At 39.0% G+C, this 19,160-nt stretch overlaps 2 protein-coding genes and 1 long non-coding RNA gene across 3 annotated transcripts in view; 1 reads left to right on the forward strand and 2 right to left on the reverse strand.

The window, feature by feature from the left end:
- The window catches only part of LOC126370574 (adipokinetic hormone/corazonin-related peptide receptor variant I-like), a 131,313-nt gene that overhangs the window by 68,337 nt on the left and 43,816 nt on the right, over nucleotides 1-19,160 (reverse strand). The gene's annotated exons all lie outside the window — the stretch shown is intronic.
- Nucleotides 5,990-7,987, reverse strand: LOC126370636 (uncharacterized). Its single transcript, XR_007566898.1, has 5 exons — nucleotides 7,683-7,987; nucleotides 7,545-7,574; nucleotides 7,364-7,391; nucleotides 6,987-7,052; nucleotides 5,990-6,217 (listed from the first exon to the last, which is right to left on the reverse strand). It is a non-coding gene; the product is annotated as an uncharacterized LOC126370636 (long non-coding RNA).
- Nucleotides 8,639-13,743, forward strand: LOC126370593 (piggyBac transposable element-derived protein 4-like). Its single transcript, XM_050015546.1, has 2 exons — nucleotides 8,639-11,459; nucleotides 11,573-13,743. The coding sequence occupies exon 2, from the start codon at nucleotides 11,919-11,921 to the stop codon at nucleotides 12,903-12,905; it is 987 nt and encodes a 328-aa protein (XP_049871503.1). The 5' UTR covers nucleotides 8,639-11,459; nucleotides 11,573-11,918; the 3' UTR covers nucleotides 12,906-13,743.

Raw genomic sequence — 19,160 nt, forward strand, 5'->3', positions numbered from 1 at the left:
CGTCGGTTGCCACCTGATCGCCTGAAGATAGCCCAAAAGGAGTTCGAGAGCATGCTGGAGGCCGGTACGGCTCGTAGATCTGAGAGCTGCTGGTCGTCTGCGTTACACCTGGCCCGCAAGAAAGATGATGGTTGGAGGCCTTGCGGTGACTACAGAGGTTTGAATGCTCGCACAATTCCCGACAACTACCCCATACGGCACATACAGGATTTTACGCACCAGCTGCAGGTAGGTACTGTTTTCTCGAAGGTAGATTTGGTGAAGGCGTATAACCAAATACCAGTCTATCCTCCTGACATACCGAAGACCGCGATTACGACGCCATTCGGCTTATTCGAATTCCCCTACATGACGTTTGGACTCCGGAACGCGGCGCAAACTTTCCAGCGCTTCATAGATGAGGCTTTAAGGGGATTACCGAACTGCTACGGATACCTGGATGACATACTCATTTTTTCAGCCACAGAGGAAGAGCATCAGAGTCATCTCCGCCAGCTGTTCCAGCGCCTGGCCGATTATGGTGTCCTGATTAACTCCGCAAAATGTGATTTTGGTCAGTCAACCATCACGTTCCTGGGACATGAAGTATCAGCGCGAGGAGTTCGACCACTAGCACTTCAGCTGCTAGACCCATGTGACAAATATGCGCATATGGACACTCGAGGCGTGCTCTACGCACACGCGTAGCTATCACGAAAGTTGTACCAACGAATGTGCTACCGACACGCCAGCTGTGTCTCGGCTGTCCACACGAATGTGCGCACCGGTAACGCGTAGTGTGTTCATACAAACGCATCGACGGACCGGCCGACGCGCCACGCCGGTCCATACAATCTCGATACAATAGGTACTGCGCGGCCGTCTCGCTTACGGTGTGTTCACACTGCACTTATCTAACACCTTTTTATTGAAATTGTATAATATATTTCTACATATTATATACCTAACTTTTAAATTACCTTGTGTTTATATGTGTCTTGTTCTGATAATTGTATTGGTGTGTAATTTAACTTATTTTTATGGGAATGGTCTGAAATATTTTTTTGTTCTATATCTATCTATAAACTTCCAAAAATTAAAATAAATACACCGAACAGCATTCATATCTATTCAAGACTACAAAGATTTTTAAAATAAAAAAAAAATATAGTTTTAAAATGTACTTTTGAGTAATTAAAAAAATAATTTGAAAGTATAACAGTTTTTGTTAGTTTAAAATAAAATATTTTAATTAAGTTCTCACAACATACTTTATTACAATACAATATACAACACAGGGGAACAAAAGTAAGTCTCTTTTCTTTAATCTTTTGGTTTGCAATAATATAGAAGTTAGATTTTTTTAAGTTTAAGAATAAAATGGTGCTAATACCTGTAGGCACAATCTAATTTTATTTTAAGTTATACCTCATTAGCTAATCCGCCGAAAAGAAAGCGATTTAAATACATTTAATTTAGTTCCATAGTTCTAATTTGACACATTTGTCATCATATCTCGTTAAATATTAGTTTTTCGGTAAAAACACAAGTATTAAATGTTGATTGTATCGATTTTTTCTATCGATTGGCATAACAAAATAATGTCATTTTGACAAAAAAAAATCTGAAGTTCCTGATTTAGGTTAGGATTATTCATTCATTTTAAAATTAATAGATGGGCTACAGGAATTAGCATCATTAGTCATGATACCAGCAACTCTGTGTTAATTTTATCAGAACTAATGTATTACAAATTATGGACTGGGAAGTCTTTGAGGTCCTCGCTAATAAATACGGGCCGACTACCAAGTCATGTATCTAAATAATAAAGAAATTAACATGGTTTGATTTTAAAATTACAAGAATATAAAAAAAAATATAAAAGTAGCGCATTATTTAAAACGAACAAGAATAACAATAGTAGTAAAAATACAAAAACTAAATTTAAACTAAAAATCCATCATCAGTAACCGTTTTATGAATTATGCTTCGGCTGGGCTACCGGTGGCGGCGGCAGCGGCTCCCGGCACACTGGAAGCTGCCGCTGGTAGCGCAGCCGAAGCCGCTGCCACCGCCACCGGTAACACAACCGAAGCTCCGGTGGCTTCGGCTGTGTTACCGGTGGCGGGGGCAGCGGCTTCGGCTGCGCTACCAGCGGCAGCGAAGGCTTCAGCTGCGCTACTGGCGGCGATAACGGTCAGCTGCGTACGCCGTGGCCATGCGAGCCGCTGTTGCCGCAACAGCGGCAGCAGCGGTTGCATACTCGGCGTCCAGCGTGCCGGGAGCCGCTGCTGCTGCGTGGCTGCCTGCAATTGCAGCAGCCGCCTTCGCTATACGCGAAGACAACAACGCGACGCGCGGGACAGTCGCACTCGCGGCCTTGGCGGCTGAACCTACCGCTATAGCCGCCGCGGCGTTTGCAGCTATAGCGGTAGGCTCAGCCCTCAAGGCCGCTAGTGCGGCGGCGGCGGCGGAGGCGGGTACTTCCGCCGTAGCCGCGGCGGCGGCGGCGGAGGCGGGGACCTCCGACGTAGCCGCGGCGGCGGCGGCGGAGGCGGGGACTTCCGCCGTAGCCGCGGTGACGTCGGCGGAGGTGACGACTTCCGCCGTAGCGGCGGCGGCGGCGGCGGTGGCGAGGGCTTCCGCCGTAGCCGCGGCGGCGGCGGAGGCGAGGAGTTCCGCCGTAGCCGCCACTACGGTGGGCTCCGTCGCCCCATCATCTTCGTCTTCTGGTCTACAAATATAAAAAGCATATTTAACCTAACATAACAATTCAAAAACTGAAGTAATATATCCTAATTCCAATATAATTTATGCTGTCCTATTATAATAAATTACAAAGAAAACTAAAATTTAACCACAGCCCCCAGCCCCCTCATGAACCACTATTGATTCTGATACTGTACTACATGTTATGTTATAGACAAGTAATAAATTGGTCGTTATACATAATGCCCAATATGAGAGTGCAATTTGACAATAATTGGGTTGTGTACTAGGTTCAAGATAAATTATGAAATTCTAATACCAAAATAACATCTAACGAAAAACATTTCCTTTTTTATATTTACCTTATTTATGAATTTTAATCAAGAAAAAAGTAATAATAAGTACGATATTTTATCACGTTTTTCTATGATGTCACAGTGTGCTTTTTCATACAAATTCCATAGTAATTTCGTGTTTTGACATTTAGTAAAAAGTAACTGATTTCACTAGTTGGAAACTAGCCTAATCAAATTGACCAGGCATTATACACATTCTCCATCACCTTTAGGGCAGAGCAGCAAAACATATTTTAATAAATGAAAATTACTATGTATTGTTAAGTAACTTAAAATAATTCAATTTAAATAATCAGACTCATTATTTTGTATAATAACCGAGGACTGCTACATTAAAAATCCACTAGCTTTTACATTTAAAAATCATTATTATAATATAGTTAGGTAACATGAAATTTAATACAAAAACACAAAATACCTTGTATTAATACCTATTATAGCGACCAACCTGGTCATTTATATGTGGAATAATAAATGATAGTATTTATATTAAAAAAATTGGATATGCAATACTTACGGGGGACCCCGGCAGCACCTGCTCCACCCCCTCCACCACCCACTTGAAGTATTTTTTCTGGTTTGCCCAAGAAAACAAGCGATTATTACATAGTAATGACATCAGATGCTCCATACTGACTTCGGTTGTTTGAGGGGAGGCCTGTGCCCAGCAATGGGACATACATAGGCTGTTTATATTAATGACATCAGTTATATATTATACACACACAAACAAACAAACACCCCCATTTGTGCACAGGCTGCTTGCAATTAGCTGCTGAGTTAGTAAGCTCATGCATCAACACTGCATTGTTGTTAAACCATACTGTTCCTTCCTCATAGGAGCACAGTATTATAGGAAGCCCCTTACCCTTGTAATTAACTCACCCTCATAGGTTCAGTTGCAATCCATTTGCTGCACAAAAACAATTATGAATAAGTATAACACAGTTTTTACATTGAAACATATTGGTAGCTGGCGAGGAGTGGGTGTAGGAACTATAAACCTACCCCTTCGAATGTAATACTATGTGATTTTGTGAAAAAATAATATAGTATATGTAATACTTACATTTTCGGCGGCGGCGCACCCGCGTCCTGCCCCCCACGCCTCGCCGTTCGCGTTTCTCTACAAAAAAGTACAATTATTGTAATTATATTGGTAGTATAGGTACCACGCCTGCGTACTATATTATTTCGGCTGCGTGTGCGCCATTCAGAAAAAAGAAAAATCTTACCTTTTGCTTTTTACTTTAAACATTGTTGCTGAAACAAAAATAACAATAATGAGCAACATACACTTAAGATTTCTAGTAATTTTCGTGAAACTATAAAAAAACACAACTTACTCAGAAAAGACGGACGACCGAAAAAGGAAATGGCGGGCGATGGTATCGTATGTCAAAAGGACAAATCGCTAGAGTTGTTCCAAAATCGGTAAATTAAAAATCGGCGCTACTCCGTGCCGGGTACCTGGCAAAATTACCCGGCACGCATTAAGTCAGTAATACGGAGCAGAACCATCTGAAAAACCGTGCCTTGAAAGAACTAGACCACTATCTCTACACAGCAAGTGCTCGGAAGGATATAATTATAAATCTTTAATAAGTGCGGTGGGTGGGCAGGCTGATAATACGGCCACTTCCATATTATAATGATATACCCGAGAAAAAAAAAGTGGTTTGAGTTCAAAATTCAAGCATGTTTCTGTTAAAACCTGAAACTTCAGGTTAGGTGGGTGTGAAATATGATGACTATCGTAAAGAGTCCCGTAATGAGAACCACCCCTTACGTGATACAAAATCGTTTCGTGCGGAAAGCCACGGGAGCCCCGTGTAGCAATGAAAATCTGCACATCGACCTAGGTCTGCCAGTCATTGCCCAATGGCTCTAATTTGAGCCTAAAAATGTTTTCTTTTATTTTGCTCCTCACCATCCTAATCCCCTGGTAGTTGCGGCTTCCGAATGCGTTCCGCTTAGGAACAATACTGAAAAGTATCGGCGTCCAAAGGACGTAATATACAATCCCGATGACCTGATTACTCTATCCATAGAGGCGGCCAAGCAGCTCATGACATCAAATATTTCGGTATCGGGGGATATTGACTCGCCGGCGCTTCACTCATGCAGCGCTTACCGCAACCGGCCCACTAGAGTCGATTAAATCTTCCAAATATAATCCTTTCAAACGCCGCCTTGAGGTTCCAGCCCAACTGTCAAAAAGGAAGGATTTCGAAAAAAATCGAAAATCGTGAATTTGTTGTCGAAAAATTTATATTTTTTGCAATTACAAGCTTATTTGCAGTTGGTACACTAATCTCAACCTGTGACGATGTATCCATGGACACAACAGTTTTTCAACGGTAAAACACCGGTTTTTTTATCACCATAATCAACATTTTCTTAATAATAATGGTTTTATGCGTCTTTAGAATATAAGTGCAATAAATGTTAGTTTTAAAGTAACTTATTATAAAGTTTTACCTTCAAAAAAATTACCCGGCAGCGCCGGGGGTAATCGGCGCATTATCCGGTACCCAGCCGGATACAAACGGGGTACTTATCCCATCTCTAACCCGAAGGACGGAGATCGAGTTGAGAATGACAGTTGGTAGAAAATTAATAGATATCGAATGCTGTTTTTGGATGGGTCTTCGAACATCGTCGGTCAATATCATTAACTCAAAAACATTCAACAATCTTTTGTTTTTGCAAGTATTCAATTAGAACATACGTAAGTTGGCGACATAAGTTCTAACTGGATATTCGCAAAGATAAAAAAAAATCTAGGTTATTCTTGCATCTGATCTACGGCAAAGATATTGACTTCGGGTGTGCAAAGAACCACCCATTAGAATGAGTGAAAAGGGGAAAAAATAAAACATTGGTTAAAAAATTCATTTTATTTGATAATTGAATGGAATCCTGAGAATTGGGATATTCCCAATTCTCAGGATTCCATTTTTTTAACAGCCGCCCGCCAGCGGTCTTGAGCGGCTGCGAGTTCGGAGGCGGAGAGCGGCGCGCGCCGCTCCTCCACCTTCGGCCGCACCATCGCCGCGCGCCACAACCTCCTCTTGACGTCGGCGATGGCGCGCTCACGTAGCCGCTCCACCAATGGCGGGACGGGTGAACGGCCCAACGTCTCCGGAGTGACTTCCAAGGCTATTTCTATTCTAAAAAATAAAAAAGTCTTAATTAATCAACAATTATAATAAATATATGAACCAACTGTCCTGAAAAGTATTTAGATTATTGCTACATGTCGAATATACTGTGCCCTTTTCAATTATTTTTTTTATTTTTAACAATTATTTTTAATTACTAATTCTAATATAACCTCTATTGTTCTACAGATGATAAGATAAAAAAATATATGAAAATTATTTGTACTAACTGGACTATGTTGCAGGCATAAATAGTGACAGTCAAGGTATACATAATATAGTTAGCAACATCCAGAATGTCCAATTATGGATGTTCGAGGTGGCCGTATGGATAGTAACACTAAGTGACCAAAAACATTGGCACAACCTGCGTGTTCAAAAAATTAGCAACAACCTAATCTTGCTTCTGACTATACTGCAATGGTTATACAGAGCAATTTAAAAAAAAATAACTAATTTATTTTATAATAGGTTGATATTGTGCAACTGTATAATTAATTCATCATCTATTTATGTTGTAACAAATATTGATGGTGCCTGTTTATAGCTGTCTTGTAGCTCTGCCTACCTTGATAGACATACCTACATGCATGACTATTTTAATATTAGTAAAGCTTTACTCTATGGTGGGTGTAAACTGACATAATATTCATTTTCATGTGTATTTATTACAATTCAAAAACAATTATACCAGTCTATATCATATAAAGCTCATGGAATAAATACTATATGATTCAGGTTTCTATACCTGAAAAATTGTATAATATGCAATACTTACGGTGGGTCCCGGCGCCACCACCTCCCACACCACCACCTCCCTTTCCTTTTCTCCTCCTCTTCCGTTCTGGTTTGCCCAAGAAAACAAGCGATTATTACATAGTAATGACATCAGATGCTCCATACTGACTCCGGTTGTTTGAGGGGAGGCCTGTGCCCAGCAATGGGACGTACATAGGCTGTTTATATTAATGACATCAGTTATATATTATACACACACAAACAAACAAACACCCCCATTTGTGCACAGGCTGCTTGCAATTAGCTGCTGAGTTAGTAAGCTCATGCATCAACACTGCATTGTTGTTAAACCATACTGTTCCTTCCTCATAGGAGCACAGTATTATAGGAAGCCCCTTACCCTTGTAATTAACTCACCCTCATAGGTTCAGTTGCAATCCCTTTGCTGCACAAAAACAATTATGAATAAGTATAACACAGTTTTTACATTGAAACATATTGGTAACTGGCGAGGAGTGAGTGTAGGAACTATAAACCTACCCCTTCGAATGTAATACTATGTGATTTTGTGAAAACAATAGGTATATGTAATACTTACATATCAGTCCCCGTCCAAATCTTCGTATTTCTGCAAACAAAGATAAATATACTTTATTGAGCACAAAGGACACAATGATTGTGATTATATTGATGTTATTCACGTGGCTGCGTGTGCGCCGTAGAGTATTTTTCTTACCTTTCCACCATGGCTATTGTTTCACGACTGTAACAAAAACAACATAATAATTAGCGTCACTCCATTTAAGACAAAAATATTTAATTTAGTTATTTAATTCAATTAACTTACGTTTCTTGGTTTCTCTCTGAAGAATGAAATGATTTTTTTTTTCAATGTTGCTAGTGTAAGATTTTAAATTCTGCCACTACACATAAAATAACAGAAGTAACGCAACGTGTCTTATTTAATGTTTTAATTAATATAACAAATCGTTATAATTTTAATTATCAGATTTAATGGTTCGCTTTAGAATTTCCGATTAATTTTATAGTTCTCACATTATATAACACAACACTTCATCTTTACCATGAATGACCGAGAAAATCAAGAGAAAATACTAATAAAAAGTCTCGCTTTCATATACAATAATAAGATACAAATAAAACAAGATGGTTTCTATCTACTATAACATCACTGTATTTCCTCATTGGCAACACTGATAGAAGCTAGTGTTTTCAATATCAATTGGAAGTCGACTATCGATTAAACTCACGCGCATAATCCCTAAAGGGGTAGACAGAGGCACAAGTAAGTAAAGACAACTTATAGCCACTGTTGATACCAAGTCCTAAGATCTATATGATGAACCTTATGGTGACAAGGGATCAGTCATCAGTAAGACTATCAATAGTATTGATAGCTGTCGATAAGATCGATTGTTTTGGAATCTCAAAAGTTTGATACTGCAATATCAAGAAGCTTGATACTTTTTTAATACCTAGGTGTTGTTTTATATAGTAACTATCGTGAGTTTTATTTTCGACTTTTCGGCAGAAACGGGAACGGGACAATTGCTTTCTTCATTGAATAATCTAAATAATTAATACGAAGTGGTGTTTTGTGGTTAGTGATCGCATTAAGTTAGTCGGAAAACATTCGCGATAGTGTTATTATATCGGAATATTCAATAAAAAAAGTGTAAGTACCTATCTATTTTCACTTCGTGCCAACAAGCCGCTTTATAACTCGAAAGTTTTAGACTTTTGAGTTAAATAATAGTTCCCTTTGCCTTGCCCTTCGGGAAAATGAAAAGAAAAAAAATATCGATTTTAAAATTATCGATAGTTTGGCAAATCTAGTACAAGCCAGGGTCAGCTATGGTATAAATCAGCCCCTAAAAACTCCCAAATTCAATTCATCGATATATCATATTAATGTAAAGGCAGATATTTTTATTTTTCTAAAGAAGTTCATCAATTTTGAATTGGAATTCTGTAATTTTGCTATAATAAATAGACTAAACTAGCGAAGAAATTTTGAAATTTTCCTACTATTGCAAATTTAGCGCCATCTAGCGTCTCTATAGGAAACTTTTTCAATAAGTAGGGATAGTAAATAGTAGGGATATGACATGACCATATAATAGATGGCGCCAGATTTTTTATTGTGAACATTTTTAATTATTTTAACTACTACTAGATGACGCTGTAGAATTTTAGAACGCGGTATCGAGATGTGTTCACAAGTCATACTAATGCAATAGGAATTTTCTAAAGTGCATCCATCTGTCGCATGTCGGTCTGGGTACCAGCACCGCCATGAACTAAATCAATTGAGTGCTTGTCTTGGGCCGGCAAATTTTGGGACGGGACATTGGAGTTTTATCCAGTGCCCTGTAAAATAATTAAGCTCTGAAATATAGGTGCACTTCAGATTACTATTACTGATCAGTGGTTACAGGCACCAATTGTCAAAATACAACTCGCAGTAATATTTGGAGTTCAAAAGTGGATTTCATGATGTTAGACGTGTTACCTTACCAGAGACCATTAGATGACATACTCAAATAAGTGGTTTCGTAAAGAAATAAATGGTATTTTTTGTTTTTTTACTTACAAATACACTAGGGCCAGTTGAACCTTTTGTTGGGCGGTGTTATTGATGTGGTGGCAGGTGTGCTCGTGTCAGGCACGGCGTTATAATTTACAAAGGCCACCGTCACAAAGTTGTACATGTTTCTCAGTACTCTTTTGTTTAGTTTGAGGCGGAAGAAGACAATAGTTGTAGAAAAATGAACAATATGGCAATAAAATCGCGTCGTGTCAAAAAAAAGTTCACTGATTTCCATTATGGGTAGCATTAGAGAGATGCTTGAATTCTGTAATTTTACTAAACATAGACTAGGTACCTCCTAAATGAACTCAACTAGTTAAATATAATATGTATTTTGAAAGATCGGTTTTTTGCATTTCAAGTCTATTACAGATCTTGTCATAACACATAACCTAACCTCACGACTATATTCCCAAGTAGGGTAGTCAGACAGAAGTTCATAGCATGATGAACTTGGTGCCTACGCTTCACCAAACTTCTTATTTTAGATGATCTACCCAAATAATTGGAATCTTAAAAAAATAAAATGTATCTGTTACTGTAAAAGTTCGAACTACGGTAAATCTTAAGATTTAAGTGTAAGTCTTAGGATTTACCGATATGAGTATATTATACTCATATCGATATGAGTATTTTACCATTCGAATTCAGTATATGCTAGGTTTTACCACTGTCAGCTGGTACTACCAGAGGCATCAAATGGATCGACACCTGAATTCAAATGGTTGTTACGTTCATCGTCTATTTCTTCTTCACTATCTGTAGTTTCTTCGCTTGATTTTATGTTCCTCGTTTCTTCATAAAAAAGATCTGTCACCTTTAAGTAATTCGAGCCATTATCAGTCGTAACAGAGTAGAGATTGCTTAAATTGATATGAAAACCTCCAAGAATTTCCTGTCGGAAAAATCATGAACGTTTTAGTTTTTTTATTATTATTTTTAGTTTCATACTTTAGTAATGGAAAATGCCACTTGATATCATCTCGGAATCATAGTTTGAATTATGCTTCAAAGTTTTTGTTACGGTGTCTTAGTGACACCCTGGAGATATACTTAAATGAAAAATATAAAAAAAACACATTTAGAAAAATAGTGGTTTATTAATATTACTTAATTATTTCGTAATAATCATTTCTTGAACGCTTTAATGACACTTTCTATAGCTTCTAAAAAAGATGGAAGCTGCTCTTCGTTAATCTCCCTCACCGCCCACATGAAAAGAAGATTATCAATTTGCCCTAGTACCTACCTATTTCTTTACACACCTATACCTACTAGTTATCAAATACCTAATTGTATTGTACCGATATTGAATAACATTAATATTATTAATGTGCCAATATAATTATTTTTTTCAAAAGTTAGTTGAATCACACCGGGATTTATTGCAATCGAATGTTTAGTATTATAAAGTATTATTAGTACCTAATGTCTTGCTTGTATGATGTTCTATCTCTGTCACTTGTCAGGTGAACCTTTTGTTAAGTGAAAAGTTGTAATATTTGAACAAAACCTAATATTCTTAGTATTTTTTCTTTTGTTTAGGCGGAAGAGGACAATAGTATAATAAACAATGTGGCAATAAAATCACTTAACCTCTTAACAATATTTAAACAATGGGTTTTTGATTTTAAAAGAACATTTGGTCTTACGACTTTCATGTCAAAATTAAGTTCACGGATTTCCAGGAAGTTTAACAATAGGCGGTGACTACAAATGTTTTTTTGTGCCGGTGCACCGTCGTCGGTGCGGTGGCGGGGGTGTGCGGCGTACTTGCAGTCGGCCAGTCAGTGGCAGTCACTCTTCTCTCAGCTTTTCTAGACAGCGGTCGTTCCCTTGTTTCGAAATGGCTCGTAGATTGAGTGACGTGGAAAGAGATTTAGAGCATATGTTCTTTTCAGAGTAAGTAAAGTTTTTAAAATGCGTGTTAATTGTGGCTTTTTAAATTGTCATTATTAGAAGTGCAGTGAGTGTTAGTGTGGTAAAAAATGGTGAAAATTTTATTTTATCTACAGTGGCGAGGAGAGATTCTCCGATGCCAGTGTTGCTGGTGAGCATCACCTATCGGCCAGCTCGGATTCCGAGACCGATGACGACGGTGTGGATCCGGCCAACAACAGCGGAGATGAAGACGACGAGTAGGCCGACGAACGGGAGCAGCCACACTTGGACTTCACCGCAACGCCCGTAGTCAACGCTGGCACAGCTGAGTCACCCTTTGATTATTTTAATTTATTTTTTAATCTTAGTTTCTGGCAGACCTTGGTGGCAAGTGTGAACACCCATGCCATTCAAGTTCTGCTTGAAGCAAATTCTGAAAATGCGAGGATTAATCGCTGGAAGGACACCAATGTTGCAGAAATGCAAATCTTTATGGGTTTGTTATTTCACATGGGTCACATTAGATTACCGCGAATAAATGATTACTGGCGCCGCGATATTTTATTTAACTTTTCATTTAGACGTTTTATGAGCCGGGATAGATTTTTATTAATACTTAGGAATTTGTGTTTTTCATCTCCTGGTAATATTAGTCAAAATTCTATAATTCGTCACACTAAACCAATCATTGATTTTTTTAATAATTTGATGGCAACATTGGTGACTCCGGGGAGAAATTTGACCATTGACGAAACGTTAGTATTATGGCGAGGACGTCTTTCAATCAAGCAGCACATCAAGGGCAAACGGCATAAGTTCGGTATCAAATTGTATGTGCTGGCTGATTCAAAAGGCACTTGCCAGAAAATTATAATGTACACTGGGGCTGCGGACCCAGCAGTGGGTGGTAGTGGCCATACAGACAAAGTAGTGAAGTCATTGATGGAAAAATATTTCGATCAAGGGTATTCGCTATATATGGATAACTTTTATAATAGTGTAGGTCTTGCTGAATATCTCCTTGCTCGTAAAACGTACTGTACTGGTACTTTGAGAGCCAGGAGATTACGCAATCCACCTCATATTAAAGCACGAGTGGCTAGGGGTAGCTGTCTTTATAAATTTAATAGACGCGGGGTGTGCGTTGCAAATTTTAAAGATAAGCGGACAGTTTTATCCATTTCAACGCAATATAGCGGATCTTTAGTTGAAACGTCCAATAGACGGGGTAATGTTGTAAGAAAACCAGAGATGGTTGTACATTACAACAGGAATATGAAAGGAGTCGATTTCAAAGATCAGCTGCTTTCATATTATACATGTTACCCCAAGACCATGAGGTGGTATAAGAAAATTGTTGTTCACATTTTCCAAGTAATGGTCTTAAACGCATTTTTAACGTATAAAATAAACAACCTAAGCGCAACTTTCTATAGCTTTCGAATTGATATTGTTAGACGTCTTTAAAATTTACCGTATCAAGTTAATGACCGAAACATACAAACTGACAACAGACATATTCGCACAAATTTAGGAGAAGTAATACATCTGCCCTCTGAATGTCCAAAGGACACCAGAAACAGGAGCATGAGACGTCGATGCGCTTTATGTTGGCGAAAGCATCAGCTTCGCAAGATGGTTTATTTTTATTGTAAAAAATGCCCTCAGGAACCAGGATTATGTTTATCGTGTTTTGGAGAATTCCATAATTATAAAGAGTAATATATTTTAGACCGTTTAAAAATTTAAATTACAGTAGTTTTTTTATCTTGTTGATTGTTATGATAAGCGTTTAAGACCTCTACCTCTTCCGGTTGATTGACGGGAGGCCTTTGCCCAGCAGTGGGACTAATATAGGCTGTTTATGTTAGTAGTTTCAACATTTTTCGTGAATTTATGTATGTACGTAATGAAATACCATAGTCTCTGCTTACCCCGGCGAGAAATAGGCGTGAGTTTATGTATGTGTGTGCTCTTTTGAATTAGCCGTTTAATTTTTTTCTTTTAATATTTTTTCATACTTACTACTTTGTCTTGTTCAGCAATGGTGGACTGATTTGATTTGTTTTAGAGATATAAGTAATTTTATATTTATATCTGGTAATTGTTTTGTACTTTGATACTACATAGATTTCATTTTCAGGTACCATGCCGGTATTTCTTCAAGCAGAAGTAGATTTAGTTTAATTTAAGAATTAATGTCATTGTTGTACATATACTTTTTTTTTTCATTGTAAACAAATGATTACTTATTTTGTTGATTTTCTTATTTTTAGTTTACCTAGTAAAGTTTGATTTTTCGTATTTTTATCACTTAAATAAATGGTCGATTTTGCATGTACTTTAATGTGACAAATTGTTATTTTCAAAATTTCATTTAAGTATCATTTGTAACCTTTATAAATTTGTTGATTTTCGTATTTTTTGTTTACCTTGTTAAGGTTGATTTTTCGTATTTCTATTAGTTTTTATTAGTTAAATAAATGGTCGATTTTGAATGTACTTTAATGAGAAAAATTGTTACTTTCAAAGTTTAATTTAAGTATCATTCGAAACTTTTTGAAATTTGTTGATTTTCTTATTTTTTGTTTACCTAGATAAGTTGATTCTTCATATTATTTTTATTCATTCATTGTTAAAAATTTCGCACTTCATTCGATTTTACTATTTTTTAACTTTTAATTTAAATTTGATTTTGCGATTTGGCTTTTATACTTAACTATTTACACATGTTTTGTTTTTGTTTTAAACATGTTTTATATCTACTATTTTTGTTTTTAAAAGATGTGTAATGTTAAAAAAAAAAAAACAAACTCATTAAGTTTCTTTGCCGATTCTTCTTAATGAGTCTAAATTGAATCGGCTTTTTTACTTACATAATTTATGTCAGTTATATATTATTGTTTTGAATTTTATTATTTTATTAATAAATGACGTTATGTAAGTATTTTCGTTATTTCCTTTCAATAAGAAACCCTTAATAATCTCTAATGAGAAACGCTTTATAAATAAATTATTAATCTACATATTATTTAAAACATTTTTTACTAATCTAACCTACTTATATTTTAACTTAATTTCTTCGTCGCTTGTCATATAATAAAGGATAATATCACACTATGCTCCTTCCGACACATGATCGAACATCACGAAACTCTATATACTTACCTAAAAATCGCCACATTATAAAAAAAAATAATCTAAGAATCTTCAAACCGCGCAGTGTGAAGGGCGCCTTATAACAGAAAAAATGTATGGACACACCTGGCCATTACGATGGCTCGAATGGGCAGTACCAGACCGACGCTACTCTCGTGTTCGTAGCAGTCGTAGTAAGTCGTAGTATGGACGCGCTAGTCGTGTTCATGCGCACGGTAGACTAGGTTACGTCGGCACGAGAGGTGTGTTCGTAGCAGCTAAAGTGCTAGACGACAAAGTTCAGGCCATTACTGATTACCCCGTTCCCAGGAACGTGAAGGAGCTCCGGCGATTCCTCGGTATGTTGAACTTCTACCGCAGGTTCATCCCAGGTGCCTCAAATATCCAGGGGCCATTGCACGCAGCTTTAGCAGGTCCAAAGAAGAGAGGTCAGCAGGAGATCACCATGACGCCAGAGATGATGGAAGCATTTCATGCCTGTAAGTCAGCCATTTCCAGGGCTACGATGCTGGCACACCCGAATCCTGAAGCAGAATTGTCTATCTTCACAGACGCCTCTGACAGTGCTATAGGTGCAGTCCTCCAGCAGCGCACGGCGGATTCCTGGGAACCACTCGCCTTCTTCTCGCGGCGTTTGAAGTCACCGCAGAAGAAGTATAGTCCCTACGACAGGGAGCTGCTCGCAATTTACGACGCGATCCGTCATTTTCGCCACATGGTAGAAGCCAGGACTTTCACGGTCTACACGGATCACAGGCCACTCACCTACGCATTCTCTTCTCGTCGTGACAACTGTTCCCCGCGCCAGTTCCGTTACCTGGACCTCATATCCCAATTTACGACCGACATCCGCTATGTTGCAGGCCCAGAGAATGTAGTAGCGGACGCGTTGTCCAGGATAGAGGAGATAGGAGAGGCTGTGGATTTTGCAAGTCTAGCAAGTTCACAGGCAGAAGACCCTGAGCTGCTAAGACTGCTGAAAGATGGCTGTTCGCTGAAAATAAGAAAGGTGAACTTGAAACATTATCCACAGCCACTCTACTGCGATGTGTCAACGTCATCGCCTAGGCCATTCATCACGAGCACTTATCGTCAGGCAATTTTTCACAGCCTACACCGGCTGAGTCACCCCGGCTCCAGGGCAACAGCCAGGTTGGTGTCGCAGCGGTTTGTTTGGCCGGGGATCCAGAAGGACTGTCGTCAATGGGCCAAGGAATGCACGGATTGCCAACGGAGTAAAATTACTCGCCACACAATCTCCCCTACCGCTTCCTTTTCTACCCCAACCCGTCGCTTCTCCCATGTCCACATGGACATAGTAGGGCCATTACCGCCTTCTAACTGTTACAGGTATTGCCTCACGGTCATCGACAGATACACTCGTTGGCCTGAGGCATATCCAATGAGCGACATCACAGCGGAGGCCTGCGCACACACTTTCATCGCCGGTTGGGTCGCTCGTTTCGGCTGCCCCGAGACGATCACCACCGACAGAGGACGGCAGTTTGAGTGCGAGCTATTTCGCGCCATGGCATCACTCCTCGGCGCCCATCACCGCCCCACCACGGCGTACCACCCCGCCGGCAACGGCATGGTGGAGCGTCTCCACCGTCAGATGAAGGCAGCAATTACGTGTCACAACACTACGCACTGGACCGAAGTTCTCCCTCTGGTGCTGCTCGGTTTGCGCAGCGCGTGGAAGGAAGACCTGAAGGCATCACCTGCGGATTTGGTCTACGGAGAACCCCTGAGACTTCCTGGTGAGTTCTTTGCACCAACCAAAGACGTCACCACGGACTACGCGGATTTCATAGCTAGGCTACGACACCACATCGCTAACCTTGCGCCTAAACCAGCAAGTTGGCATGCAGCTTCATCGCAGACATTCTACGTGCCCCGCACCTTAATGACGTCAGAGTACGTTTTTCTACGTCAGGGCCCAGCGAAAAAGTCACTCGAGCCCCCCTACACTGGTCCTTACAAGGTTTTGGATCGGGGGCAGAAAAACTTCAAGATTGAAGTGCAAGGTCGCGAGATGACTGTCACCATAGACCGGTTGAAACCAGCTCACTTGGCCGCAGAGAACAACAGGACGGGTGACACCATCGATTCCGAGTCGGAACAGACAGAAGAGACTCGTACTAACCTCAAAAAGACCAGAAGCGGTCGCACCGTACATTTTCCTAATTACTATCGACCGTAGCAAGCAACGGTCTCAGCCGGGGAGTGATGTGGGAACATACAAATTATTTATTAATCAAATTAAAAACAAATCTTAAGTTAATATAAAATCATAAAATCAAGTAAACCCGGGTGAGATCGTTGTATTATAAACATTGCTTTGTTTCAAGGTATTCACGTCTGTCTACCCCTTCAGGGAGGCAAACCTGATGTTAAGATGTCGCTAAATTATACAAGTCTGCATACCCCTTCCGGGATGCAGGCGTGAAGTGGAAGTATTTCCGAACCTTTGTGGCGCGCTGTACAACTTGTGACTCAGCGGGCGCGCATCGCTCCTATGCCTACAATACCTTATATGGTCATGAATCGATGCGAGGCGCGCGCGCGCCCCACCGCACCGCAAGCGACACAGCTGACGCGCCAGTCGTATCTCAAAGACCACGGCGAATGCCCGCTTGCTTTTTATGTACTTAAAGATTCCCGCGCTTTACGCTACGTAGTTAGCTGATATTTTTGTATGCTTTTTAACTTCACGCTATCTATCATTTTCCTGAACCTGTGCCTTCTAGTTAGTTCTATTTCCTATTCTAACGCTACGCTTTTATCTATTGTGCCGTCTAGTGACTTTTGTGAACCTTCTTCTTGCTGTGTACTCGTGCAAAAATAAACTTTATGTTGAGTGTCGTATCGGACTGGATTGTTTATTTCACTGCACCCGGTAGGGCACCCACAGTATCAAAATGTATACATATTAGTACTCGTGACCATACCACGGGCCAAAATGGAATCAAATCAAGATTGAACAAGCTCACGGATGAACACTGCCTCCTAAGACACAGGTTCCCCTAGTTTAGAAGGCAGGAAAGCATTGACTATGTATAACTTCAACTTATATTGTTTCTTTGTGTAACTTGTTAAAAATGTTTTTGGTAAATAAATATATTTTATTATTATTATTATTGTTACGGGTGATTCTCTCTAACCTCGTGGTCAGGACTACGCTGATACGGGATTTAAAAATCATTATCCTCTCTATATTTCGTTAATGCGAAAGTAACTCTATCTGTCTGATAACTTTTCACGCCTAAACCGGAGAATCGATTTAGGTAAATGAAATTTGGTACGGTTTTAGTTTCAGACCTAGAGAGGAACATACACTTTTTATAATAAAAACTTCCCTTATACCATAGAATAAGGAATAATACTACGCATAGAATAGCAACTCCCCGCTCTCCACCAGCGTCTGGCCTAGGTTTATCTCACCCAAACGAAAATAGTTTTATCATAGTTTTCTACAAAAGTAGATCTATAGACTAGAGCTAAGACCTACTTAGTAGGTATGCAAGATGCCTGTGGCCTCGATCTTCCTTATCTATCAACTACTTAAACACCAAAAAATGCGGGCGATCTTATATTAATAAAGGTGTTTAAATCACTAGGTTTAAACAATAAGTTTTGATTGATATAAAAAAAGTAAGTTAAAAAAAAACTAAAACCCGACTACGGAAAACTCACGCTCTTAAAAGTATGAAACAAGAAAATAGGTAAGTAACAAGAACAAAGGCGTGGTCGTATGCCAATCTATCCTAAAAGTTTGCTTATACGGCCACGGCTATCACCTAAAAATCACTATTCTGAAGAATTTTAGAGAAATATACCTATTTTCTTGTTTCATACTATTTAGAGCGTGATTTTTCCATAAATGGGTCGTGTACTAGGTTGAAGATAAGCATTTTGCTTTGTCGCGGAGTGAACGTAAAAATTATTCCTATGTATTTTATCGTGGATTTTAGTTATTTAGTTTAGAATTAGTGTTTTAACACACTAATGGCTTGCTTAAATACCCTTAAGTTAGAAATCAAGACCTTAGAACAAGTGTTTCCAAAAAACCATGAACGCTTTCAGATAATGTCAGCTAGTGTCGACGAACTGACCTGCAGGTTCGTTGGCAAAAGTGGAAAGAAATATGAAATTCACGCAAATATTACGGTAAGTAATCGCTTTACTAATATATGGTTAGATATTGTTGCAGTTACAGCATATGGGTGATACGTTTATTGATTATCGCTGGAACAAAGGGTCGGTGTTTATGAGGGCAGGGCTGTCAACAATAGGTTTACGGAAGTGATTAGCCCCTTACGGGTTCTAGATGAACACTTGGCATATTTCTCGGTTGAAGATAAATTATAAAATTGTGATTGTTAAATAAAGACACATCTAAAACTAACGAAAAACATTTTCTTTCTTTTTTTTATTAATGAATTGTTTTATTTTTTCTGTTTTTATCTGTAACACGTTTTTTTTCCGTAAATATTTTAAATGATCTTAAATGTACCGCCGCTGCTGAGTAATTGTAAGTAAAGAGACTGCTGTGATTGCTAC

The sequence above is a fragment of the Pectinophora gossypiella genome, chromosome 11, assembly GCF_024362695.1.
Source record: "Pectinophora gossypiella chromosome 11, ilPecGoss1.1, whole genome shotgun sequence".
Lineage (NCBI taxonomy): Eukaryota > Metazoa > Arthropoda > Insecta > Lepidoptera > Gelechiidae > Pectinophora > Pectinophora gossypiella.

Coding starts and splice junctions, on each gene's coding strand:
- LOC126370593 (XM_050015546.1), top strand. CDS start 11,919: ATGCAAATCTTTATGGGTTTGTTATTTCACATGGGTCACATTAGATTA.